Source organism: Sorex araneus, chromosome 4 (genome assembly GCF_027595985.1).
Source record: "Sorex araneus isolate mSorAra2 chromosome 4, mSorAra2.pri, whole genome shotgun sequence".
NCBI lineage: Eukaryota > Metazoa > Chordata > Mammalia > Eulipotyphla > Soricidae > Sorex > Sorex araneus.
The window spans coordinates 170,750,184-170,777,663 of NC_073305.1; the positions used below are offsets into that span (position 1 = coordinate 170,750,184).

General features: G+C 44.4%; 1 protein-coding gene across 2 annotated transcripts in view; it reads left to right on the forward strand.

Moving 5' to 3' along the window:
• Positions 1-4,437: 4,437 nt before the first annotated feature.
• The window catches only part of UTRN (utrophin), a 585,431-nt gene continuing 562,388 nt past the window's right edge, over positions 4,438-27,480 (forward strand). The window contains exons 1-2 of one of the 2 annotated variants that reach the window (XM_055134486.1): positions 4,438-4,968; positions 11,596-11,762. In XM_055134486.1, coding sequence (XP_054990461.1) covers positions 11,684-11,762 — 79 coding nt within the window. In that variant the 5' untranslated portion in view covers positions 4,438-4,968; positions 11,596-11,683. Of the gene's footprint in view, positions 4,969-5,536; positions 5,734-11,595; positions 11,763-27,480 lie in introns of those variants that run through there. The other variant, XM_055134485.1, reaches the window with a different exon arrangement.

Genomic DNA, 27,480 nt, shown 5'->3' on the forward strand with positions numbered 1-27,480 from the left:
ATATTGCTAGTGGAATCGTGGGGAGTGAATTGTTAAGGAGACTCAGAGACCTCAACAGAACACGTGAGTCAAAGAAATGAGGATAACTGTGGATAGTTCAGAAGGGTGATCCATCCAGAGAGGATTTTTTATTCCTTGTTAGTTTCTAGATCCTTCTCATAATCCAAGTGGCGGATTTGAAGATAGTGTGCAAATTTCCATCCATTCTGATCCAATTTTATGGGATTTTTGCCAAAATTTCTGCTACCTGGGTGCCACTAGACCTAATAAATCTGAGTTTTGGTGGGTGGGCAGGTATTGGAATCTAAAATATGCTTCCCTGTGATTCATTTTATTACTTTTTTTATTTTTGGCCACCCCTAACACACCAGAATGCTCAGGGGTGATTCCTAGGGACTCTATGAATATTGAATGCAGGCCACCTGCATGCAAAGCATGCATTCTGTCCTGGGGAGCTATTTCTTTGGCATCCCCAGTGATTCTTAAGTTCATTAAATTGTGTGAGACTCTGCCTTTGAGTTAATTCTCTGAAAGTTTTATGCTTCATTATCATCACCACATCATCATTATTATTACTTCCTTAATTACACCACAAGAATTTTACTTATATCTGTCTTTAACTTGCACATTATTAGATGCTTGAAGAATTCAGTAATAACATTCAGGAAATATTCTATTATCTATTATATGCAACTCACATATCTATACTTTCTTCTTTTTTCTTTTTTTTGGGGGGCCATTTAAAGAAATTATTGAATCACTGTGAGATAGCTACAAGCTTTCATGTTTGGGTTACAATCTCACAATCATCAAACACCCATCCCTCCACCAGTGCATATTCCCCACCACCAATATCCCAGCTATACCCCCCCTTTCCCATCCCCCCGCCCCGCCTCCATGGCAAATGATATTCCCCGTACTCTCTCTCTACTTTGGGGCATTGTGGCTTGCAACACAGACACTGAGAGGTCATCATGTTTGGTCCATTATCTACTTTCATGGGCCATTATTTAGTGGTGCTCAGAACTTGTCTTAGCTGTGTGCTCCAAGGTTTCTCTGGGCGATGCTCTTGGACCCGTGTGGTCCAAGGGGTCCAACCAGGCCTTTGGTGCTCTAGGCGGTGCTCCTGCCCTTTGAGGCATCTCCCCTGCCCAAGATCTTTTGGTCAGAAAAATGAAAAGAAAAAGCAAATTAGTTCATTGTTATCATTCTCTCAAATGCTTCCACATAGGTGCTTTACTCATAGCTTTTGAAATCAAGTGTTAAGCTGAAGGAATGACTTGCACTTATAGTGCATGGTATATTTCCCTGCATTTTTCTGTTTTAATTCACACTAAGTTTATAATTTCTCTCACACACAATTTTGTTGTTGTTGTTGCTTTTGTTTTGTTTGGGGCCCTACCTGGCTATGCTCAGGGATTATTCCTGGGGCTGCTCAGGGGATTGTATATGATTTCCAGGAACAAACCCAGGTTGGCCACAATGCAAGGAAGGCAAGTACCTTACTCCTGGATTATCTATCAGCCTCCCCAACATATTTCGTGTGTGTGCCTATGTGTGTGTGTATGTGTGTGTGTATATGGGGAGGGGGGGAGGTTGTACTATATCCAGTGGACCCTGTGGTACTTTGGACCCATTCCTGGCAATTTGCACAGGAATTACTCCTCATGGTACTTGGGTCATGAGGAACCAGGGATTGAATGGGCTCAGACATGCGCCATTACCCTGTACTTTCATTTCAGGTTCCCAAAATTTTTCTTTTCTTTTTTCTTTTTGGGACATACCTGGCACTGCTAAGCAATCACTCCTGATGTGGCTGGGAGGAATCAAACCCAGGGTGGCTGCATGCAAGGCAATGACTCACCCACTTTACTATCTTTCCAGCCCATTCTTTTGTAAATTTTTTTATATCAGGATGTAATTTTGTTTTTGTTTATTGGGTCACACCCGGCGATGCACAGAGGTTACTCCTGGCTTAAACACTCAGGAATTACTCCTAGCTCATGCACTCAGGAATTACTCCTGGTGGTGCTCGGGGGACCATATGAGATGCTAGAAACCGAACCTGGGCCGACCACATGCAAGGTAAATGCCCTACCTGCTGTGCTATTGCTCCAGCGCCCCAGGATGTAATTTCTTGTAAGTGAACACTGCATAGAAAAACATCCCTGTATTATGCGTGATTATCTATGAATAAATGTTTATAATTGAATCAGTTTATACACAGCTCATATAATGTTTTCTTCTAAGTCAAGGGAATTATCCCAGCAACATCAGCATATTTTTCTTCTTTTTTCCTTGGGCCACACTCAGGTGTGCTCATGGCTTACTCCTAACTCAGGGATTACCCCTTGTGGTGCTCGGGCTGGGGTGCTTCGGGGATCCCGTGTGGTATTTGTGATTGAACTGAGGTTGGCTATGTGCTATCCACTGTACTGTCTCTCGGGTCCCAGTTTTCTTAAATGTACATAGTCTGTGGTGACTATGAGGGCAAACAAGCTTATGATCATGGTAGACCAGGACCACAAGCCTTTTGTCAGGGTAGAAGTGGATTTATTCCCGAGGGAGCGGATTCTTGAGAATTGTATGGAAGATTTGCAGACAAAATGAGGGAAGTTCAATTTTATTGTACAGTTTAGGTCCAGGCCTCCCCTTTCACCTGGGTAGGACATCACTCTTCTTGTCCTCTCTGCTCCTCGTCCTGTCTACACAGTTTGCCCACCACAGAGTATGATGGCCTGATTCTGTCCCTATGCCCTTCTCTGTCCAATGTTTTCGATCCTAGTCTGAAATCTGCAGCTGGAACCTGTCACCTGTGTCCCCCTTCTGGGGCCTGTTGTTGAGCCTTTTCAGGCTGTGCCCCAGACATTCACAGTCCCCTTGACTTTCTGAGTCTCCAGCTACTTACCCATGGGTGAAAATCTCTGCTGTCCTGCTGTCTGTCTGGGCATAGGTGAGTGGCCAAAAAAGGGAATGCAAAGCATTCCCCAGTGTGTGTGTGTGTGTGTGTGTGTGTGTGTGTGTGTGTGTGTGTGTGTGTGTGTGAGCTACTATCTCCTTTTCCTACCCCTCCCTTTACCTAATTTGACTGAATGCCTTCAAGGTAGGAGAGATTTTTTTTAAGATCAGTTCAATTATCTGGCACCCCTCTCTTCCAGTCCCATAATCGCTCTGTCTGAATTCTCTAGTTTAATCTTTCTGGTGGGCAGAGAGATTTGAATTTCTCTAAGGCGAGATCTCCATCAGATTTATTTTGTCTTATCCACAGTGCAAGGACACTTGACAGATCCCACATGAGACTTTGTTAAATCAAGGAATCAATGGAAGTGAATGAAGTGATTATAGCCATGTCAAGTGAATCCTCTGGATTTCATTGGGTTTATCTGAAGAATATGCCCTACAGGTAGGAAGTTGAAGCGGGAGTGGCTGTGGAAGAAGGAACACCACCTTTCAAGACCCCTCTACTTACTGTCTACCCGCTACCCCCAAGCGCATAGGAACCAGGGGACTTTCATGTCACAATTAATAAAAGGCTAGTGAGTCCTTCCTGGAAATTTTGCTTAAGCCCCTAGTGGTTTACTTTTACTCCCTTGAACATTGTCAACGTCCCTATATAAGTCGGGTAGCAATGAGCCATCATCCTGCCTCTTGGTTGGTCCGAACCAGGCATTTTGGCTGCCTTTCCCTCTCTCCTCCAAGTACGACGATCCCGTAAAAGAATCCCTGGGGAATCAAACAGGGAACTTTGGACAGACACTCAACAGCGAGAGCCAACTCACTTCTTCCCCCCTCTCCCCCACCCATGCGTCTGCCCCACCCCTTAGCTTTGGAACAGGCTCGGTCAAAAGCAATGCGTCTGCGTGCCGGGAAAACCAACCCCAAAGACTAGCGCCAACGCCGCACGAAAGGTGACACGAGAGCGCCAGCTTTTCTCGATATTCAGAAACACCACGGATGAAAGTCTTTTAAAAAACCCCCCAAAACCCCAAAGAAACAACAACCCCCCCCATCTTCTCGGGATGAGGACCCCTATTTCTGCAAAATGAGCAAACGGAGAGGGGACGGCGCGGGGCGGGCGGGGAGCGGCCCGGACGCGCGGGGCGGCGGGCGCGGCCCCGACGGTCAGGTGACCCGGGGCCGCCACGTTCCCCGGGCCGGGCCGGACCCGCGCCGAGCGGGCTGAGCTCCCGGAACAAAGTTGCCGCGCCGGCCGCGGCGGGCGGGGCGGGACGGGGCGCGCGGGGCGGTGCCGGGGCCTCCCCTGCGGCCCGAGCGTGCAGCCCGGGGGCCGCCGCCGCCAGCCCGCTCCGCAACAAAGGGAGGATCGGGAGGAGCACCGGCGGCGGCTGGACGAGGAGGAGGAGGAGGAGGAGGAGGAGGAGGGGGAGGAGGGAGAGGAGGAGGGGGAGGGGGAGGAGGGGGAGGAGGAGGGGGGAGGAGCCTGGGCGGCCGGCGAGCGGCTGGCGCACAAAGTTGTGGAGTGGCCGTTTCTCGGCGGAGGGCAGCGCGCATCGGCCCGGGCTCGCTCCCGCCCCACCCCCCCCGGGTGGCTGTCCCGGGGAGCGGCGACCCTCCTGCGCTGGGGGGTCCACTTCTGCTCCAGGAAAACTCCTTTAGGGTTGGGCCCACCGGGTGCCCGGCGCGCCCCGATCCAGTTTTTGGGCATTTTTTTTTTCTCTCGGTTGTTGTTGTTGTCGGCGGAACTACCGGGCAGCAGGAAGATTTCACAAGTTAGGGGCGTTTTCAGTCCAGTGTCCCCCCCCCCCCCCACTTCTCCTTGGATCTTGTCTGGTTCTGCACATTTCATTAAAAAAAAAAAAAGCTCCCAACGAAGCACCCTCCGTCCCACCCGCGATCAGCCCCTGCAAAGCAGCGCCTCCCCAAACTCACGCTCGCCGACCCCGCGGGGACTGCGACCCACCCGGGCCGAGGAGTGTTGCGGAGCGCGGGACGCGGCGCGGCGGGCAGGTAAGCCCCATGCATTATTGAAGCCCCTGCTGGGTAACGTGACCCGGCGCCCCCCGGACTGTGGGCAGCGGGGCGGCCGGGCGGGGTGCTCCCGAGCTCCGAGGCACCCAACTTCAGCTTGCACTTTCCCTCCGAGCCTCTAGTTCCGCTCCCCGCCTCCCCGCGGGGGGGGGGGGGGAGACGTTCGGGCGTGGGGGTCCGAGGGACCCGCGCTACTGGCCAGCAGCCTCACCTTTTCCCACTGGCTGCTGCCCTCATCCCCCCTGGACCCCCTATCGTCCTGGCCGGGGGGCTGAGCGGGTCGCGGGTGGGTTCTCGGCGTGGCGAGGGGCGCCGTGCCAGCCAGCGCTCGCTCGCCGAGAGGGGACGTGGCCACACACACACACACACATACACACACACACACACTCATACATACACACGCACCCGCGCGCACACACACGCACATACACACACACACACACACACACACACACACACACACACACACACGCACGCACGCACGCACCCCAGCCCCGGGGAGGCGGGGCCCGGGGCCCGGGAGTGTCCCCTGGGAGAGGCGGCGAGGGCGGCGGTGTGGCCGGCTGGCCGGCCAGCGCGTCCCAGGCGTGTGGCGGGCAGGAAATGTGCCGGATCTGCAGGCGGCTGCTGTCCCCGAAGGTGGGACTCCGGAAAGCGGGCCGGGGGCACCCAGTTGGTGCGTGATCCCACGGGGCTCACCTCTCGCTCTCAGTCCGCTTGGCATCCCCGGGTCCGAAGGATAAGGTAATGCCTGTCCCAGCAGCCCCCACCTGGGCCTCGGATCCGAGGATCTGGTTGCCCAAGACCGAATCCAAAACTTAACATAGTCCTTTGGCTGGGCCTGGGAGTGAGGGGGTGTGGGGTGGAATGGGGTGGGGTAGGAGCAGGGTGCAGGGGTTGGGGGAGCGGTATGCAACTTTCACGCACGGCCCGGGTCACGAAAGGGAAATTGCTCCGGGGTTGTTTCCAGGGAGAGCCGAGAACGTGCTAAGGGCCTTTGGTGGGGGGGGGGGTGGGGGTGGGGGTGGGGGGTGGGGTCTTACCCTGTGATTTTGCTTAAACAGGACCGTCCCCGGGTCTAACTTGGGACTGTTGGCCCCAGTCTCGCGGAGGTCCGGGAGATCGTCCTCTTTCCCAGTCTCCAGGTCACCTGGACCTCGGGGGGGGGGGGGGGGGGTCAGTTCGCGGTGCGCGCTCGGGCGGGCGCGCCAGTGCTCGGGTTGGCGGCGGTGCCTGCAACGCCGAATCTGGGAGAACCCGGATCCCCGGGTGCCGGCGGAACTTGGGGCTTCTGCAGACCCCATCCATTCCTTTGCAAAGTGCGCGACCCTCGGCAAGGAGGGCGGGCTGACCCCCCTCCCGGCTGGTGGTGGCCAGGGGCAGTGGGGAGCTGGAGGAATGCGAAGCTGGTCGGTGCTCCCGCGTGCCGAGTACCAGGTGGCGAGGGCCGGGGCTTCCCGGAATCTTCCCGCTCCTCCCTGACCCTCCTGAGAGAGACCCAGGACACAGCGCGCTGATTCCCCTTCAGGTGCTTTTTCCTAACCTTTCTTGCCCGGGTGAACAGTCTTCATCACCGTAGAATTAATCTTGCCTGGGAGCGCTTCTGGGAGTGAGTGGCAGTTCTTGGCACGGGAGCGGTTTCTTGTACACTGTGTCTCGCAGAGCGGGAAAGTTTTTTTGCCCTTTGCCTTCCCTTTCCACGATCTCACCCCCCCACCGCGCATTTGAAGGTTGGGGTTCTCAGCCATAAAGGAGAGTTGCTTGTTTTGCTTCAGAATCTACCCGGAGTTTCCATCCCAACTGCGTGTTGCAGAACGTGGTTGGATCCCCTCTCCTGTGCAATTTCCCCCAGTGAAAAAATACTTGACGACTTTGAAGTTTTTGCCTTTCAGGTAATTCCCCAGCCTTTTCACCACGGGTTTATTGCCACAAACTCATGGTTTCTGCTTCCTACCGAAACAGAAATGTTCTGAAGAAGGAGTAGATGAGTTCAGACTAAGAGAGTATTGGTTTCAGTGAAACATCTGGCTAAACTTGGTAGAACCCACGAGGCATAGGGAGCAATAGGGTTGCGTGGTAAAGGACTTCTAAAGCAACCCCTCGTCCGCCTTCCCATCTAGTGCTATGGGGGAAGCCTGCCTTTTGCTCTCTTTCCTAGTGTGCAAGAGGAAGTTCTTTCAGGGGCACTTGGTTGTTCTTACGTTGTTAGTGATGAAACTTTGATTCTGTCTCTGACAACCAATGGCATATTTCTGCAGCCTTCATGAGTGAGGAGGAGGCATCTTTCATGAGTGAGGAGGAGGCATCTTTTGACATATGTTATTCAGCTTGGAGTCCCCTGTTCATGCCTTCCTACAAGTCCCAGTTAACACATGATTCTGTTCAATGTGATTCCCATTTCTATTGCGTCCCTGTCCTGCTGTTCAGCTGTATCTTTGTAGAAGGCAAAGGATTTGAGTTCTCAAGATGAGAATATTTAAGAAGTGATCTTACAGAGCATGGCAAAACAAAATGTTAGACTGAAGAAATAATTTGGGGACGGATGAATTAAAGGGCCGGTGTAAGCAGCTGACTTTAGTGTCGTGGGGTGGAATGTTTGGGAAGGGCTGAGATGAGATCCTTGGCTGACAGCAGTTGTAAGGGAGATTTGCAGACATGTCTCTTAAAGGGAACATGCTAGTTTCTGTCCAGAAAGGGTATTCCTGTCAGGCTAACCTGACTTTCCATAATAAAATTTTATATGCATTCTTCTGAACAAAGTTTTTAAATCTTTAATAAAATGCTCTTAAGAATTTGGCATGGCTATTTTATTATCTGCTGTTGGGAGACCCTGATATGTATTTTTATATTCACTTATTGAACATTTTAAACTGGTGATGTGAGGTATTTTGGTCATTATCTGTGATACTATATGACGCAGTCCTTACTAGTGTATGATTAAATTGTATCAAATGATATGATAATTATGTGTAGGATTTATTATAAAATAAATAGTAATAAATGAAAAGGAATTTTGCATAAGGCTGGAGAAATAGTACAGAGGGCAGGGCACTTGCCTTGCATGTGGCCCACTCAGGTGTGACCGTGAGCAGCCTCTTATGGTCCCCTGAGCACTGACTGGAGTGATCCCTGAGTATGGAGCCCGGAGTGAGCCTTGAGCACCTATAGGTGTGGCCCTGAAACAGAACAAAACAAAATATAGTTCAGCATGTTTTTTATAGGTCTGTATCTCCTGCCTTCCCCACCAAAGGAACTTAATTATCTTTAAAGTAGTAACAGTAGTTGATCAATATAAAAAATAAAGAAGTTTTATATTCCCTAAATTCTGGCAGAGTTGATACAGTCATCATGTTCCACAATCTGGAGAGGAAAGTGTTTCTAAAGCTTTGGCAGTCTCCTACAGTTTTCATCAGCCTCAGACTCTATAGCAAAAACTTTTTTCTAGGACAATTTTATTTTATTCATTTTTATTTTTTGTTCTTTTGGGCCACACCCAGAAATGCTCAGGGATAGGTTACTCTGGCTCTGCACTCAGGAGTTACTCCTGGCGGTGCTCAGGAGGTCATAAGGGATGCTGGGGATCAACCCAGGTCAGCCACATGTAAGACAGATGCTTTGCCAGTGTACTGTCACTCCAGCCCTCTAAAATAGGCAATTTTAACCTGTTAACCAAACATGCCCTTTCTCTAACTGGCCAGAAAAAAATGATCATATCATGCACATATTTACATGATTATACTATGAATATCCCCTTAAATATCATTCACTAACATGTGTACTATTAAATATCACACGGCATGTAAACTAAAATGCATTATGAAAGGATAATACCACATGGTATGTCCTTATATCAAGGAGTTGGGTTTTTAATCCTCGCTAGTAGTAAACTCTGGTTCTACTCTCTGTTCTGACCTATGGGTGACTTGTGATTCACAATCATGTTCATCATTGAATCAGTTGTTTTATAAATGTATGGCGTGTAGTGAGTCTCAAGTATTTATGTACTTAATCGGCATTAAGGTGCTTGTAAACACTGTTAGGATGGCGCTGCACTGTCCGAGCAAGACTTGAATTTGGATTCTGTAGGGGCAGTGGGGGCAGCGTGACTCTCGTCGTGGCACTCCTGAAGTAAACGTGGCGCTGCAGGATAGATTGCGGTGTTGTTTTAAATTCCAAAGATGATTTTTTCGCTTGACTAATTGTTTAAGATACAAATCGTTTCTTTTGAAAGCAATACTCAGAATTTATACGATGCCCTTCCCAGTCATCTGTACATAAAACATAAAATTATCCAGGTTTATGTTTAACCTAAAACTATCCAGGTTTGCCTATAATCCAGATCATTCCTGGAACCAGACTTTTTGAAATACCTTCGTATATATCTCGGACGCACCTTGATCTCTGCAAGTCCAAACCACTTTCTTTTTTCTTTCCCTAACAGTTTTTCCTCTGGTGTTTGCTGGCTCACTGAATGACTCACTCAGCCTCGACTCAATTGCCCAAGCCAAAATTGGGCAGTCATTTTGCTCTTCAGATTCCTAAACCTTTCATATTCAATCAGCTCTCAAATCCTATTGACCTTCTTTAGCATCTACTATCCCACACATCCACCCACTTCTTTCTACCCTTATTTAGCTCACAGTCATTTCCTGCCTATAATGTCACCCTAGAAAAAAATAGAATCGAGGTCGACCAGTATGTTCTTTACCTTGATTCCCCACTGTCATTTTCCAAAGTGTGCCTCATCATTGTCATTAAATCCTTGTGTCGTCTCTGCTGGGTGTATGTGTGTGTAAATATACATAGTATACACAACTACATATATAGACATACACATTTCCATTCATACATAGCTGTTTAAATATATATGTGTTGTCCTATTCAAACCAAAGTTGAAAATAATATCATAGCTCTTTTGCTGTAGCACAGTAGCACTGTCGTCCCGTTGTTCATCTATTTGCTCGACCAGGCACCAGTAACATCTCCATTGGGGGATTGTTACTGTTTTTGGCATATCGAATACGCCATGGATAGCTTGCCAGGCTCTGCCATGCGGGCAGGATACTCTCGGTGGCTTGCCGGGCTCTCCGAGAGGGACGAAGGAATCGAACAGGGGTTGGCCACATGCAAGGCAAATGCCCTACCCGCTGTGCTACTTACAATCAACTTGAATCCTTAACAAAAGTTATTAAAGAACTTTATTATTATTATTATTATCATCATCATCATCATCATCATCATCATTATTAATAGGTTTTCAGACTACATCTTGCATTTTCAGGGTTTACTTCTGGCACTGCGCTCAGGAGTCATACTTGGTGGGGTTTAAGGACCATATGGGATGATGGGGATTGAATCTGGGTCTGTGTCAGACTTGGTAACCACCCTACCCACTGTACTATCACTGTGGTCCTGGCCTTTATTTTTCTTCTAAACCCTGGCAGTGCTCAGGGTTTTAGCCCCTCATGAAAGAATTTTCATGCAGGTAGAGTAATACTGTCTATTACCCCAAAGTTTATTTCAAATGATGAAGTCAGTCAAAGCTCATGCATGATTGTCACGTCTGTTTAGGCTCCCCTCAACCCGAAAAGCTCTCCTGCCCTCAGGTGTTCTTGTTTTCCGTGACATCCACAAGTTTGAAGAGTTCAGCTCATTTATTTTGATGATTTAGCCACGGTCTGAAATGTGTCTGTTCATGATCAGCTTCGTAGTGAACATGCTGGCAAGGATACTGCATAGATGATGTAATATATTTTCCATTGTATCACACGACACTTCATTATTGCTGAGGTGATAATTTGGTTAAGATTAGGAATTTTCCTCCCTTACCACACTGGATTATAAAAAACTTTTCAAACATAACTGGAGGACTGAATGATATGTTCATTCAACATCACTCCTGGCTTAAATTCTTCAATGAACGCTTGCTGTATTGAGGCGGGTCTTTCTGACTTCCCACCCTGGACCATCTTCCAGCTAGAAAAGTCTTTTAAAAATACCAGGCCCATCATGATACTTTCTGGTTTCTGAACTGTTGGATTCTCATTGCTTTTCAGAGGAAGATCAAAAGGCTACACATGGTGTCTGGGTCCTGTCTACCTAACCTCACCTCACCTTGATCTCATCTCTCTCCTGTTGACTTCCTTTTCTCCAAAATCAGTTTTTTGGATGCCCATGATTTTTACTGCTGCCTCTCGTGGGAGGACTCATAGCTGCTTCTTTTTCTACCTCTCTTTGTTTGGAAGTTTAGTTCTTCTCCTCTTGGTTCAGATTTCAGCTGTCAAGACAGCCATCCATCTCATTGTCCAATGAGAATTCACTGGTCGGACTTCTCTGCTGTATGTTTCTATTACTTTATGCTTCTGTTTTGTGCACTTATTTATCAGAATTATAATGATTTATTACATAACTAAATATTTAGTGCTTCCAAGCTCAATAATGACACAGGCTGTCTCTCTTTTTTCTAGCCATATCCTCTTCGCCTTCCAACATATTGACCATTGAATAAATATTTGCTGAATGGTTATGATATTTAACTATATGTAACTTCATATTAATATATGTATATATACTTATATTTCAAGTTACCATCTTCTCTTGTTTAAGGTATTTATGCTGGCCTTTGTAGAAGACTGAAAAAGTTTTTAAAAGAAGACTTAGAAAAGTCTTTGGATTGTATTGAAACTCCACAGAAATGGCCAAGTATGGAGACCAGGAGACCAGGCCTGATGATGGGCAGAATGAGTTCAGTGACATCATTAAGTCCAGATCTGGTAGGTAATAAGATACGAAAATGATTTTTATGCATAAATTAACGACCAGAGTTTGTTTTCTTTTGCTTTGCTTTGTTCATGGGAGAGAAGCTTTCAAGAAGCATAATTCTGACTGTTTTATGGTCAAAGGCAATGTAACACAGTTAGGACTCATTATTTCTCGGTCCACTTTGGTCTCATTATGTGTTGACTGGCTTTGCTCAGTAAAAAACCTCTCATTGAAGGCAGTTTATTTCTAAGACTACCTCTTTAAATACAAGAATACAGCAGAGTGTTTTTACCCTTGGAACCTGGGTTCCGAAGGTTGGAAGCGAGTGTACTTATGGAAGGAACGCAATGTTTCTGGCTGGAGGGCTCTTCTGAAGTCTTGTGTCTGTTGCTGTATAGCCTTACCCACCGCCCTGTTGATAGCCATTAAATGTCCTATCTTTGCTCCTTTTTTTTTTTTGAAACTTCTTATGCACTTTCTCAAGGTGCAGGTTTGACCTAAGTAATCTAATCAAATAGACAAAGATGAATGATTCTCATATAAGCATTTTTTTAAGTTAAAAAAATGTATTGAATCACTCCGAAATACAGTGTCACAAGGTTGTTCATGATTGAGTTTCAGTCCTACAAAATTCAACGCCCATCCCTGCACTAGTGTCCTTCCCTCCTCCAATTCATATAAGCGTTTTAAAAGATAACTTAGGGAGACCACTTGCTTTTTGACTTACACTGAATAAATCAACTGGGGGAGCTAAAAATTGCAATAAATCAAGTCCACTCAACACTAGTTGTGGGGAAGCTGGAGTGATAGCACAGCGGGTAGGGCGTTTGCCTTGCACGCGGCCGACCCAGGTTCGATTCCCAGCATCCCATATGGTCTCCTGAGCACCACTAGGAGTAATTCCTGAGTGTAGAGCCAGGAGTAACTCCTGTGCATCGCCAGGTGTGACCCAAAAAGCAAAAAAAAAAAAAAAAGACTAGTTGGGGGGCTAGAGAGATAATACAGAGGATAAGGCACTTGCCCTGTATGCAGAACCATGTGTGGTCCCCTGAGCACCTCCAGGAGTGACCCCTGAGCACAGAGCCAGGAGTAAGCCCTGAGCACAGCCTGGTGTGACCCAACTGCTCTACCATCTTTTCCCCACCAAACCAGTTGAATAAAAATAAATTTTAAAAAAGGTTTTAGCTAGAAAGATAGGATAGGGGTTAAGGCATGGGCCTTGCATGCAGGCCCACCTTGCTTTAATACTCAGTACCATGTATGGTCCCTTCAGTATAGCCAGGAGTAACCCCTGCATACTGCTGGTTTACTTTCCCTGCACAAGTTTCAAATGGCTGCATAGGCTTCAACAGGATGTATTTTGAACTAGCAGAGCATTTCTGAGCTTTGAAAAGTATACAGAGCTCCACCCTGCATGTGAACACTGTAGTTAACTAACTTTGAGAGTGACATTTAATATAAAATTACGTCCAGGGTCAATTTAAAAACAAAAAGGAACCCAATATATATATTTACCATGAGAACTGTCTTTATATTATGTTAGGAAACTGTTTCTTATTATTTGAAACTACAGAGATATACACTGAAAGTGAGATCTAATTTAATACATAGATTAAATTCCTTCCCAATACTGGTATTGGCTAATAGGTAAGATTTTGGTCGGTTGATTAAGTAGATTCGGCAAGTTACCGCTGTGAAGCTGCAAAGATCTATACACGGTGCAACTTATTATACATTTTAAAAGAATGTTTTGAGGATGTTCATTCCTCCAAACTTCTTTTTCTTTTCAGTGTTTTCATAGAATAAAGTACTACATTGATATAAGCTATTCATGTTTTTGTAGGAGTGTGGTATAAATAGTCAGACATAAATTTAATGTCAAAAACAAAGACATGACATCATAAACAAATGTCATCATGAATAGGCATCATAAACAAATGTCATACCAGACATAAACGAAGAGGAGAGGAGAGACCGTTTAACATAGCCATGCTTGCCATGTTCTAGAAAGGTGAGGAGCTGTATTCTCAGATAGTTTTGAGTGTATCTCCATTATAGTATGGTCTTTGATATTTATAACTATGTATATTAGCCACATCTTTAATAGAAATTATATAAATTAAAAATTACTGGGTATAACTGATGAGAACAAAGAACTTTTTAAGTATTCTTTACATAAAAAATTATCTTTTAAGCGCAGAGCCAGAAGTAAGCCCCGATCAATGTAGGGTGTGGCCCCCAAATTAGGAAACAAACAAACAATAGTAACAAATCTAACAACCGAATGTAAAATGCACCAGTGTTTTTAAATGCTAGACATGTAGACTATCCAAACTCAAGAATTTGGAGAGGGAAAAGAAGTATCTTCATACACATAAGTGTATCAATACGCTTTCGAGGTTACATTTTTTCAATCCTAAACTCTGGCCCCTTCCTCATATCCTATCTCTCCAGAAGAAAGCAGATTCAAATAAAAATTCTCCTGGAGAAAAAAATAATCTCTTAATAAAATTAAAAAGGAGGGTCTAGAAAGATAGTTCGGGGTTAAAATGCTTGCTTTGCATGCAGCCAAGCCTGGTTCGATTCCTGGCACTAAAGATAGGCCCCCAAACATGGGTGGCCAGGAATGACCCTTGATTACAGAGCCAGGGGTAGTCCAATTAGCACTGTCAAGTGTGCCTCCCTGGAAAAAAAAATGTAGAAAGCAACAAATTTAGTGTAAGTATATATCCAAGGATGATGATGATGGTGATGATTATACATTATATGTAGATGATTTTCTTGACTTATTCTGAAATCCCTTTTCCCCTTTTAAACTGTGGTTTTAATTAAGCCTTAAAATGGTTAATTCACTATTAAATGTTATTACTGAATATTAATAGTCACAGTAAAAAAGAGTAAAACATGCGCTATCCAGCAAGCAAGACTGGGACGAAAAGCCCATTCAAACCCAAGTTTATCTCTGTTCTTTGCAACATAATCTACCCAAAAGAATGTGATCATAGCTCAAGTATGCAGCAACTAGCTTTCGATATGTTTTGAAGTAGGTGCCACTAAAAAAAAAAAAAGAAGTAACAGTCATAGCTTTGGCATTATAACACTTTTAGTAATTTAATTTGAGGGTCTTCAGAAGTACAAGAGCTTAGTAATACATGCTCGTTGAAGAACTAAAAATATGTTGAATAAAAAGAGAAAACAATAAACTCAAAATTCCAAGATGGCCATTATGAACATTTTGTCTACACCTTGCTAATTTCAATTTTTTTTCACGTGGTTTCCAATTGTACATTATTGTACTAAAATTTAGTACACAATTGTACTAAAAATATATTTCTGAGCTTATGCACATTTGTAACATTTTTATGAATGCATAATCGTCTAGGGATATACTCTAATTGAATTAGCTCCACGGAGGGTCCGTGTGATCTGTTTAGATGCCCAACACTAAAGAAATAAGGTAAATTTAAACTACTGTTTTCTAAAGTTACTTGTCCATAGCATCTTTCAAAAATGAATTAAAAAGATGAAAAAATTTCTTTTCATCAGCTCTTGTGCTCCTTTCAAAATATTTGGAAAATAATGGCATAACCATTTTTCAACATTGAATCTCTCTGGTGTTTCCAATATTTTTTTTCTGTTGCAAAAATGCTGTTGTCAACTTCTTGCATAAGCATTTCTGTATATTCTTGAGGAGAGAAAAAAATGTCTAAAAATAGAGTTACCAGGCCAGATGGAATATATAAGGTAAAGATGTGACCATTTTTGCCCAACTGTACCTAAATGTTTGAATTGTTAGTCTTTTTAAAATACAACTCTTTGGGGCAGTGGGGGTAGGGAGAACATTGATCGGTGCTCAGGGCTTACTTCCAGCTCTGCACTTGGGGATCACTCCTGACGGGCTTGGGGACCATATAGAACCTGGGTCGGCATGTGCAAGGCAAGTACCCTACCGGCTGGATTTATAGCTCCAGCCCAGGTTTGTAGATCTTACTCTCATTAATTGCTTCATGCTGTATGAGGTTTTTTTGTTTGTTTGTTTAATACTTTAGAAAGTTTTTTTAAAGGTCTTAGCAGAAAACTGAAATTATCAGTTAGGTGATAAAATTATCTATGACGATAAAAGTCATGCATTTCTACCTGGGTTATATAATGACTTCAAATGACTGAACTTTAAGAAAAAAAACTTGGAAGAGTTTGACCTGTAATGGTTAAGGGCCTGGGATTAGCTAAAAGTAGCACATCCTCTCCCTTACTTAAGGACATGTAAATAGTTTGCCATCAATCTCTGCATCTTTGACAGATGGAATTAATGAGCTGCAGAAAGCTTAACAAGTTAGTAAATATTTTGAAAAAGTAGGCCAGGATTGAAAAAAATATGAAAGTGTAAAATGTTGCTAATCTGGCCTTGTGAAAAGGATAAATTTCTGTTTGTAACATTTTAAACAGGAAAGAACAAAATGGTTTGAGATAGTGTAACAGCCCAGAATATCCTCCCAGTGATTTCATGCTGTCCTTAACTATCGCCCTTTAAAGCCAGGAAGGCAAAGGAAGCCATTTTTTTGAAAAAAAAAAAAAATCTGTTCTCAGTGCTCATGGGGTTAAATTCCAGCCCAGTGCCTTCTCCAGAGGCTAGACCTGAGGCCTGATCCCGCGAGCAGGGACCTGTGTGGAGATTATGACGGTTTGGGGCCTGGAATCAGACTCACAGATGGGGAAGGGCATTGCTAAATGTTAGGTGAAACGCACATTGCTGCATGACTTCAGACGTTCTTTAAAAGACGGAAGGAAGGAAGCCGGAGTGCCCTGATTTCAGTTCACCTTTCCTTTCTTTTGGGGCCATACCTGAGAGTGCTTGGGGCTTACTCCTGGCTCTGTGCTCCAGGATGACTTGTGGCAGAGCTCTGGGGACCCAATGGGGTGCCAGACAGAGAAACTGGGTTGGCTTGCCTGCAGGGCGTGCACCTCACCCGCTGTGCTATCTCTCCAGCCCAATCGTCATTGCACGTTTTCATATCCACTCAGTCCCGGGATCTCAGTTGAAGGAACCGTCGTGGCCCTGTTAGGGACCATGCCTGAGAGGTGAAATATGTTTGTATGGTGAGCCATGGAATCTGACACGTGGTTATGATAATTATTCCAGCTGCTTACATTTCCTGAGCACAGACTTGTTAAGAGTGCCAAGAGTACTAGACTCCAAATTGCCTTTTCACCTCTGACATGGAAGTAATCAGCCACCTGGTCTTCAAACGCTTGTTGTGTCTACTCCAGGACCCTTGCACGCCTCTCTTCTGTCTTGGCATGATCAGTCCCTTCTTGTGGTTTCTGTTGAGGTTGAAATTTCATCTCTGAAAGGTCCTCTTCACTGGTTTTAGAAAAGCGTCATCCCAGAATACCCATTATATTAAGTCCCCTGTCTTTTCTTTCCTTGACCTCTTCCTGCTCTTCTTGTTTGCTTGATCTTCTCACTCAACATGATTTCCACGGGGGCAGGGAGCCTGTGCATCCTTGGCACCTGGTCCTGAGGCTACTTCACCTCTTAGGAGAACAGGGAGTGCTTAGGCAATGGGAAAGGCTGCAGAACTACAAAGTGCCAGAACTGGAGTTAGAACTCAGGTCATCTGACCCCCAGGTGTCTGATCTGACCTGTAATCGGCATGCCCAGGTTCCTAATGCATGGCCAGGCAGCTAATTCTGCAGCTTCTCTGTGAGGGATCTTCATTGTGTGCTCTCTCTTCTGAGTTTGCCCGGAAAATGACATTGATAGGCCTTCAGGAATGACATTGATGAGGTTTTCAATTTCTACCTTCAAAGTTGTGCAGTGAGAAATCAGCTTCCCTGGCCCCCTACCCTGAGTCACCGATGGTGACACTCCTCACCACCCCGCTGCTAGGCTGGCATTAGCCATCCCTGGCTCCAGCTTCTGTCGTTCTCTGTAGAGAGTAAAGAAAGGCAGCCATTTGGGTGGAAGGTAGAGGAATTGATCATCTGTTTCTGACATGAATTCCCTCGTTGCCTTTCCTCCAACTGCTGCTCAAGGCTTTTGACTGACTGGTCTAAAAAGGGAGTGGATTTCAGAGGCGCTGCGATTTGGCACGCTTTAAGAACTGGTCTGATGCCCAGATGGGTATCTGCGCGACTGAAAAATTTGGTGGGGGAGGGGAGGGCAGAAAAGCGGAGGCCAGAGACAAAAAATCCAACAAATGATTTCACATGGAATGCGATACCTGGCCCCATGCATCGCAGACCTCCTCAGAGATACATCCCGGGATAAAGGGAACTTCCTGCACCAGGTTTGGTGTGATGCACAGTCTGAAGAAGATTCTTTGTCTGTCTGCTTCTGGGAAGATCGGTGAAGTTGTACAGAGCAGGTCACTGGCCTGCTTGCTTCTTTGTCATTTAAAAAAAAATATCCTGAGGAAATTTCCTTAAGCACTTAAGGAACTGTGGAAAGGAGTCACCTCGCAACGCCTCGCACCACAGTCAGGCTTTCCTTGACTGGAATACCTGTGCTCTGAAGGCAGGTTTTTGAGCAGGTTTGGTTTTTTTCCATGAGCCCTGGGGATTTGTGGGGAGGGACAGAAACCCTGACGGAAATTCAACACTGGCAGCAGAGAGCAGCCATTCTTGTAAAATATTCCCCGTTATTTCCTCATTATACTGTAGTAGTGCAATCATTAGTTCATTCTCAACTAATATGATGCCCATCGTCTCTTATTATGGCTGCGAAAACTTTGCCAGTTGTCTGTTCACCGCGGAGAAGCAAGAATGATTGCACATGTTCTAGTGCCGATATAGACAAATTGGAAAACATGGTTTTTATTGAACCTTATTCGAGTCCAGAGCTAGATGCTGATAGGATGGTTTTCTGGGAACATGCACAATCGTTGAAGCCGTTGTAAATACTAGTTAAAATTTAATTGTGAAAGCTTACTCGGGGACTTTAGATTGACTAGATATTTTCACTAAGCTGTGTTTGGAGGCTGAAAATGTCCTGTCTTCGTGTTATTTTATATGCCTTCACTGTTGACTAATAATAATGACACGTCTCTCTGAAATGTGAGTCTGCCACAGGAACCATGGCTCGTGCTCAGAGAGATCCAAGCTAGAGAGCTTGCCTCCACACCCCCTTTTTTTTTTTTGGCACCTTCTGCTCCAGAACTTGCACCTGTCCATTTCAGTACGTTTCTGCTTTCTGTAGTTTTATAGCCTTGGTTCTGGTGCCTTTGAACTACTCAGACCTATGAAGCTTTTGTCTTACATGCTTGTTCTCTAGCAGAATTAGAGAAATTGTGTGCATGTGCATGTGTGTGTGCTCACGTGCTCACACACACACACTCATTTGGCAGCTATTATTCAGTTGCTCAGGGCTTATTGATAGCTCTGTGCTCAGGGATCATTCCTCATGGTGCTCAGAGGACCAACCACGCGTGGTGCTGGGGTCTGAAGTAGGTTGGCTGTGTGCAAGGCAAGCTCAGCCCCTAGGCTATCGCTCTTGCTCCCCAAATGCAGATTCTTTAAAAATACAAGTTATAATCATAGCTGTTGAGTTCAAGATGTAAAAATAGGAGAATAATATTTCATAAGTGAATATTTTCAAATGAAGTTTGTTGGGGTTGGTGGCAGGATGACTACTAATTGCGATTCCAGTTAAATAGATTTTATGTTTCATTATGTAACTGGTTTTTAAAAAGGAGTAGAAACAATGCTGTTTTTGATGGAGCAGAGATATCTAACAAAAACGACTTTGTGCCTCCCAAGTTGTACACATCTCTCAATGAAATAAATATATGCACAATGGCTTAAAAAGTATTAAGGGGCCAGAGAGAGAGTACAATGGGTAGGGCAGTTGCCTTACATTGACATCTTTGGATTTGATCTCCAGCTCCACATGTGGTACCCTGAGCACAGAGCCAGGAATAAGCCTTGAGCACAGCTGGGTTTAACCAAAACAAACAGATGAACAAGTGGTGTATCAAGGTATTCCATAGCTTTAATTTTAATATTTGGAAGATTTTTCAGTGCAGTGTTCGGAGCTGAATTGTGAATTTTTGGTTCGGTGTTATTTGGCATACACTGTTTATGTAAAGACACCTATGGCGGTGGGGGGGGGGGGCGGTGCTGGAGCGGTAGCACATCGGATAGAGCATTTTGCCTTGCATGCGGCTGACCCGGGTTTGATTCCCAGTATCCCATATGGTCCCCGGAGCATCACCAGGAGTAATTTCTGAGTGCAGAGCCAGGAGTTAACCCCTATGCATCATCGGGTGTGACCCAAAAAAGCAAAAAAAAAAAAATCTGTGGGGGTGGAGGTATGATTGGAGAGTTGATACTAATTGGATATATAATTATTAGTATTTATTATTATTATTAAATAAACCTATGGGGGTGGAAGGCGGTATGATTGGAGGATTGATACTAATGGGATATATATACATATATATCTAATAAGATTGTTATATATATGATACTCATGTGTGCATGTACCTCATTTTGAAAGCTGGGTGTGGGTGTATCCTGTCTGGGGATCCGAACTTGGACTGCAAGCCAGAGACATTTTTGGATGGCTGTTCAGTCGTCTGTGGCTAGGGCTCCAGCAGGTGGAATTTTAATAAGCTCTTGGGTGCGATTGATTGATGGACAAAGCACTTCTTCCACTTCTGGATCTCAGGCGAAATGTTCTGTGATTTTGAGGGGAGAGCTTTAGTCAAATGTTAAAGATAATTTCTGCTTAAAAACGATCTTTTCTAAAATGATCTTTTCATCGTTTGCAGATTCAGAGAGGGAATGGTCTTCTTGGTCTGCTTGCTTTGTGTTGTGAATAGTTTGGATTGTGTTGAGCAAAGATAAGACCATCTGAGACAGGAGAGAGATGAAACTTGTGGGTGCAATTCTTAGTGTGGCCCACTGAACCCAAAGATCATGCTCACAGAGGACCAGGGAATGTCTGCAGCGACTTCCTTGATCTTAAGGCTCAGAGTTTTTCATCTCTTCTTCTTGGAGCCGAATATCAGATGGTGAACTCTTTCCTGAGCTCTGACCAGTTCAACCTTAAAAATCACTGTGAATATTTTCTAAGTAGTTATGTCTAAGACAGATGTGTCGATAACTTATGGAGAGGAAAAATAATCCTTTCATCCATTCTCTATGTTGATTTTTTTCTTTTATTAAGTCATGGATCAATCATATGGATGGAGTGATTTTTTAATTAATATGAGCTATTTGTGAGATGTGAAAATGTAAAGCACAAAAACCTAGTTTAAAAAAAGCTGTTTTGATATTTTTAGATATCTTGTAGTTACAGAGTTATTTATGATTGGGTTTCAGGCATACAGTGTTTTACACCCTTCACTGGTGTCCACTCACTTCCTTCCACAAATTCCCCCCCCCACCCCCCCCTACACATACCTTTTGCCTCACACTTAGTCCTTGCACACTGCAGTTTCACTTTACATTCATTTAAAATCATTTGGCCACTTCTTTCTTTCTTTCTTTCTTTCTTTCTTTCTTTCTTTCTTTCTTTCTTTCTTTCTTTCTTTCTTTCTTTCTTTCTTTCTTCTTTCTTCCTTCCTTTTTCTCTTTTCTTTCTTGCTTTCTTTTTTCTTTCTTTCTTTCTCTCTCCTCTCTCTTTCCTTTCTTTCTCTCCTTCTTTCCTTCCTTCCTTCCTTCCTTCCTTCCTTCCTTCCTTCCTTCCTTCCTTCCTTCCTTCTCCTTTCTTTCTTTCTTTCTTTCTTTCTTTCTTTCTTTCTTTCTTTCTTTCTTTCTTTCTTTCTTTCTTTCTTTCTTTCTTTCCTTTTCTCTTTCTTTCTTTCTTGCTTTCTTTTTTCTTTCTTTCTTTCTCTCTCCTCTCTCTTTCTTTCCTTTATTTCTCTCCTTCCTTCCTTCCTTCCTTCCTTCCTTCCCTTCCTTCCTTCTCCTTCCTTCCTTCCTTCCTTCCTTCCTTCCTTCCTTCCTTCCTTCCTTCCTTCCTTCCTTCCTTTCTTTCTTTCTTTCTGTCTTTCTTTCTTTCTTTCTTTCATTTTCTCTTTTCTTTCTTTCTTTCTTTCTTTCTTTCTTTCTTTCTTTCTTTCTTTCTTTCTTTTCTTTCTTTCTTTCTTTCTTTCTTTCTTTCTTTCTTTCTTGCTTTCTTTTTTCTTTCTTTCTTTCTCTCTCCTCTCTTTCTTTCCTTTATTTCTCTCCTTCCTTCCTTCCTTCCTTCCTTCCTTCCTTCCTTCTTCCTTCCTTCCTTCTCCTTCCTCTTTCTTTCTTTCTTTCTTTCTTTCTTTCTTTCTTTCTTTCTTTCTTTTCTTTCTTTCTTTCTTTCTTTCTTTCTTTCTTTCTTTCTTTCTTTCTTTCTTTCTTTCTCTCTCTCTCTCTCTCTCTCTCTCTCTCCCTCCCTCCCTCCCTCCCTCCCTCCCCTCCCTCCCTCTCTCTCTCTCTCTCTCTCTCTCTCTCTCTTTCTTTCTTTCTTTCTTTCTTTCTTTCTTTCTTTCTTTCTTTCTTTCTTTCTTTCTTTCTTTCTTTCTTTCTTTCTTTCTCAGATAGACTCAAGTCAATAGACACTGAATGGAAGCAATGTCTGCCACTTCCACAGAGACCCATTACATTCTTCCCTGCATGTTCCCCATACATTTTTCTCCATGTTTCATGTAGGCAAGAGCAGGGATTTTGGCAGCCCCTTATTGAAAAGGGCAAAGGGAACCCAACTGAAAAAGCTCTTGGTCCCTGAATCGTCTGGAGAGTCACCCACTGTTCTGGAAATCGCTTTTCATCACTACCTGTCATCCTCACCCTACTCCTCTGGGATTTCAGTAATATTTGGTCATTTCTTTTAAAAATGAAGGGATTTTTAAGATGTAAATAGAGATTTTTATGTCAAAGCTGAATTCGGAGTGAAGTGACTTGACATACCAACCACTGTAGTGTAATATCACAAGGATCTCTAAATACCCTCCCCCACCCCCAGGTGTGGGGATGTCCTTGGATTTATTTGGCTAAATCAAGCTGAGCACCAAACCTTCTCTCTCTCAATGCCTTAGTGTTATTTGCAGTCATGTCTTTGAGCTCTAATTTTTAACGGCTTTGAAGTTCTATGAAAGGATCTTCATTTCTTCATTGATTGAACAACCTTCAGGGTGGGTTGAGCGATGTAATTGCTTCTCCATATGTCATCGTGTGGAATTGGAGATCATGCCTCAGCATTTGACGGGGACCTGTACTTGAGGTAGGTTTGAAGATTTGAGGCCTAAAAAAAAGGAGCAGCTGTAAGGCTCGAGAGGGTAGTAATTTCTGTTTGAACAGATTTTGAATGCAGAGGTTGGCCGTGTGGCAGTATGGGGTAGGTTTTAACGAACCTCTCAGGAGGAGGCCTTTTCAGATTTATTTGAAACAAATAGACCACAAAATAATACCAGAAAAATCTGCCCCACGGCAGATTAAAAAATTTTAAAGCCAAAAATCGGGTTCTGAGTGGTGAATCATCTGTTTTTCAGAGAATTGTTATATCATCAGTCTTAAAGTGGTATTATAACTTTAGCTTGATAAATGCAAGTATGAATTCAGAGCTGGGAAAAGGAAGTGGAATCTTATTTGGGTGTTAAATGCTCCTGGCTTTCACCCAAAGCTGCCTTTTGGGGGAATGCATCAATACCACTCCATGCGTGTTTGAACTCCCTCTTACTCTCATTACAGGTGTTACGAAAAGGTCAGGGTGCAGAATGTATTTTGTCTTTTATTTTGTGTGTGGCAGCAGTGATTTGTTCTAGAACACATATTGCTTAGCCCCCCCTTACAAAACCAGAGTTGACTTGAATTATTTTAACCTCCACGTGCTCTTTCGAGAGCCGTCGCCCGCTGTAAGTGAAAGGCCCGGTGGTATTTGGAGAATGCGGGCACATGCTTGCTTTCTGTCTGTCTGGGGCTGCCCTGTTGAGCACTGGGGAAAGACAGATTTTGTTCTGAGGACCTAGCAGCAGAGCCGGTAGCTCAGCGAGGGGAGCCGCGCATCTGCACGGAGCTTTAACGGGAAGCGTTAGGGGAGTCTGGTGTGTTTTCCTTTCCCGCAGTGCTGTCCACCCCTCCCCAGCTGGGGGGAATGGCCCCTGGCAGGACTGACTCCCTCTGTCCTTCTCTTAATCAGTGAAAAGGTGATTTGCTTTGTTTTCTTTGTTGGACTGTGTGTGTGTGTATCTTTGTGTGTGTCCCTGTGTGTGTGTGTCTGTGTCTCCCCCTGTCACTCCCCCACCCCATCCCCAGTTTTGAAACTCCAGTTCAAATCTTAGCATTTATTCCTGCATAAACAAAACATTCTTCTCTCTGACCACCCAGTCAGGCAGCCTCTCCCTCTTATTCAATTCCTATTTGTATTTCTGGCCTTTCTTTTTGTGTCTGCTTGTATGCCTCCATAATTTGATTGTCCGATGATGATGATGATGATGATGATGATGATGATGATGATGATGATGATGGCTGGAGTGATAGCACAGCGGGTAGGGCATTTGCCTTGCATGCAGCTGACCTGGGTTCGATTCCTCCATCCCTCTCGAGAGACTGGCAAGCTACCGAGAGTATCCCGCCCGCACGGCAGAGCCTGGCAAGCTACTTGTGACGTATTCAATATGCCAAAAACAGTAACAAGTCTTGCAATGGAGACGAGACGTTACTGGTGCCCACTTGAGCAAATCAATGAACAATGGGATGACAGTGCTACAGTGCTATTATTATTATAACTGTCCTCAATTATCCTAAGGCCCAGAGGCAATGTAAAGTGCTCATCTGGCTTGGCAATGGTCAAGGACCACTGCACTTTGTGGCAGGAGGCATGATGACAGAGACAAGACTTCTTTCAGGGATCCAACTCAGAGCCTTGCGTGTGCTAGACATGGGCACTAACACTGAAGCAATCTCCCTGGCTTCCTGATTTGATTTATTTGCTACACTGTGTACCTCAGTGGTTTCAGACGGTTGTGGTTCAGTCAGTGTGGTCAGGTGATGGGCACATTGCCAAGCGAGACATACTCCTTTCTTGCGGTGCTCTCAGCCTAAAAATGACAGGTGTGGGGATTTGGAAGGAAGGACACGCTCTGGCCTTGGGAATGAAGAGAGAGCAGGAGAGAATCTTGAGAGGGGATATTTGAGGCGGGGGTGCCTTGCAGGATGCATAAGAGGCAGCCAAGTGGACACTGGAGGAAGAACATTCTGGTATGGGGACAAAAGCAAGCACTGGGAGTTTGTCGCTGGTCATTGTGTCTGGAGCTGGTAGTTGAGTGGTTGGCATATTGCGGATAATGGGAGAGGTTGGGGGGTCTCATTTACAAAGCTCTTTTGAAGCAGACTAATGGGTTTGATCTTTTTCCTGTAGGCAACCACTGCCGGGTTTTAAGTGGGTTAATGACCGGCTCAGAACTGCCATTCAGAAAGATAACATGGTCCTCAGTCTAAAAGATAAATTTAGAAGGGAGCAGAATTGGAGGGAGGTAGAGAGCAAGTTGGAATTACAAAAAATAATTGAGGTTAGAGATTATGGGACTCGGACCGAAGTGGTACGGGGTGGAGATGGAGAAGGGGAACTTGACCCCCTCAAATACCATAACATTTTAAACCAATGATAAAACAGTGAAAAAAGGAAAGTATTTTTACTAAAAAAAAAAAAAAAACCCTGAAAGATGGTTAGTAGCTCTGTGTAAAGCTGAAGTGTAATTTTTACTGTCATTGGGACTTGTTTTATGTTTTTGAACTGTATCTAGTTTTTCAAATACTGTTTCAGTGCAGATTTGCAGCACTTGGGGTAACTAGCCTTTTCTAGCCCCGCCCCCGCCCCAGTGAATTATATTTATTTTTAGCAAGAAAATAAAGTGACGTGGGTGGGAGGGGTGCATGGGCCATTGGTGGAGGGAAGTGGATAATGTGGAGGAGGGTGTGGGGTTGGAATGCTGTACCCATCACTAACAGGACGATAATGTCAATTCTGTCATAAACGGTGGTGCCTCAGTAACAATGGGGGGTGGGGGAAGAGAATATAAGCTTCAGTCCTCTTTGTTTTTATTTTTGTAAAGGAAGATAGTTTTTAATGAACAAAACTTAGAAAGATGTGAGGGGGGAGAAGGAAAGGAATAGAACACGAGCTCGAAAGAGCAAGCAAGCAAAGAGACAGAAAAATGCATTTTCAAGCAAGCTTAGTTCTCTTGATACTTCAACACAGTTGACACCAGAATTAATTTTTTTTTTTTTTTTTTTTGCTTTTTGGGTCACACCCGGCAATGCACAGGGGTCATTCCTGGATCTGCACTCAGGAATTACCCCTGGCTGTGCTCAGGGGACCATATGGGATGCTGGGATTCGAACCCGGGTCAGCCGTGTGCAAGGCAAACGCCCTACCCGCTGTGCTATCACTCCAGCCCCCAGAATTAATTTTTTAAAGCTCAGTTAATTTCTCAATTTATTCATTCATTTATACCTTTATGTTAAGGCTGACTACTGTTAGCTCTTGGTCAGTTTATTGAGCTAACTAAGTTATATTAAGTTCCTGTAGCATTAGAGCAAATACACCTCTATCTTGAACAAAAGGTCATGTTTCAGACAAGTTACACTAATTAAAATGATAAAGGTTCATGTTTATTCAACTCAGTATAAATGTTCTTTGGAAACGTAGCAAGGAAAGGTAAATTAATTTCACATTAAAGAAATAGACACATAAAAAGAAAATCTATGTGCAATAAGGGCCCAGAGAACTATTTCTGAGGAGCTTTATTGAGGAATAAATTGTTTCAATGAGATTCTGTGATGATAATGTCATTTTATATTACTAACGCCAACTTCAACAGATAAGGTATAGTCATTGCAAATTAAATATAAATTAAGTGCAGATGCTGAGAAATGTCTCTCACTTAGGAGATACGTGGTGGAAAGGTCACTGGAGTTTAGTCAGCAGAGATAAGGGGCTCAGAAATCATTACTCAGGTAACAGATGCTGTTCTTAACATGATGCTGGGTAGGATTTAGAAATAGAAGAAAGGAGTGGCTGTTATCACATTGGCTTCTTCTGAGTCCCGCCGTTTATTCCTTCTGCTTAGAAGGCTCACTTTAAATCCAGGACATGAAGTCAGTATTTCAGAAAAGCGACTCTCTTAGAGTCAGGGCCGCACAAAAGCTCTCATTCAGAAACTGCATTGTTGGATTGTGTGCTGGTGGTGCCCAGGTTTTTTATTTAGCCAGTTTAATTGACTCTCTTGATAATGAATTCAGCTTTCTTTTTTTTTTTTTCCCCAGTGATGGTGGGGGCAGGGGGTTGTTAAGGGGAGGTGTGCACACCTGGCAATGCTCAGGCCTTACTCCTGGCTCTGTGCTCAGGGATCACTCCTTCACTCCTGGCCAGTGCTCGGGGGACCCTATGGGGAACTGGGGATGAAACCGGGTCAGCTGCATGCGAGACAAGTCCCCTCCCTGTTGTATTATCACTCCGGCGCCTCAGCTTTCTTTAAGCTTTAGCTTTATCTGATGTTACGGAGGTTCATGCCAGAGCTCCATTGCTCACGTCTCTGTCCAGTTCTGGCACTCTGTCCGGTCTCTCTGCTTGTCTGCCAGTCTACTTCATCGATCATCCATAGGACCTGTGTATCGGTTAATCTCTCATCTATCCGATTGATCATTTTAGCTACCAGCTATGTATCTGGTCTGTCTATCTGTCTGTCACTCATCTGACCAGTCCATATGAACCTCGTTCCTTTCCTCGTCCATACCAGGTAGAGGAGCTGG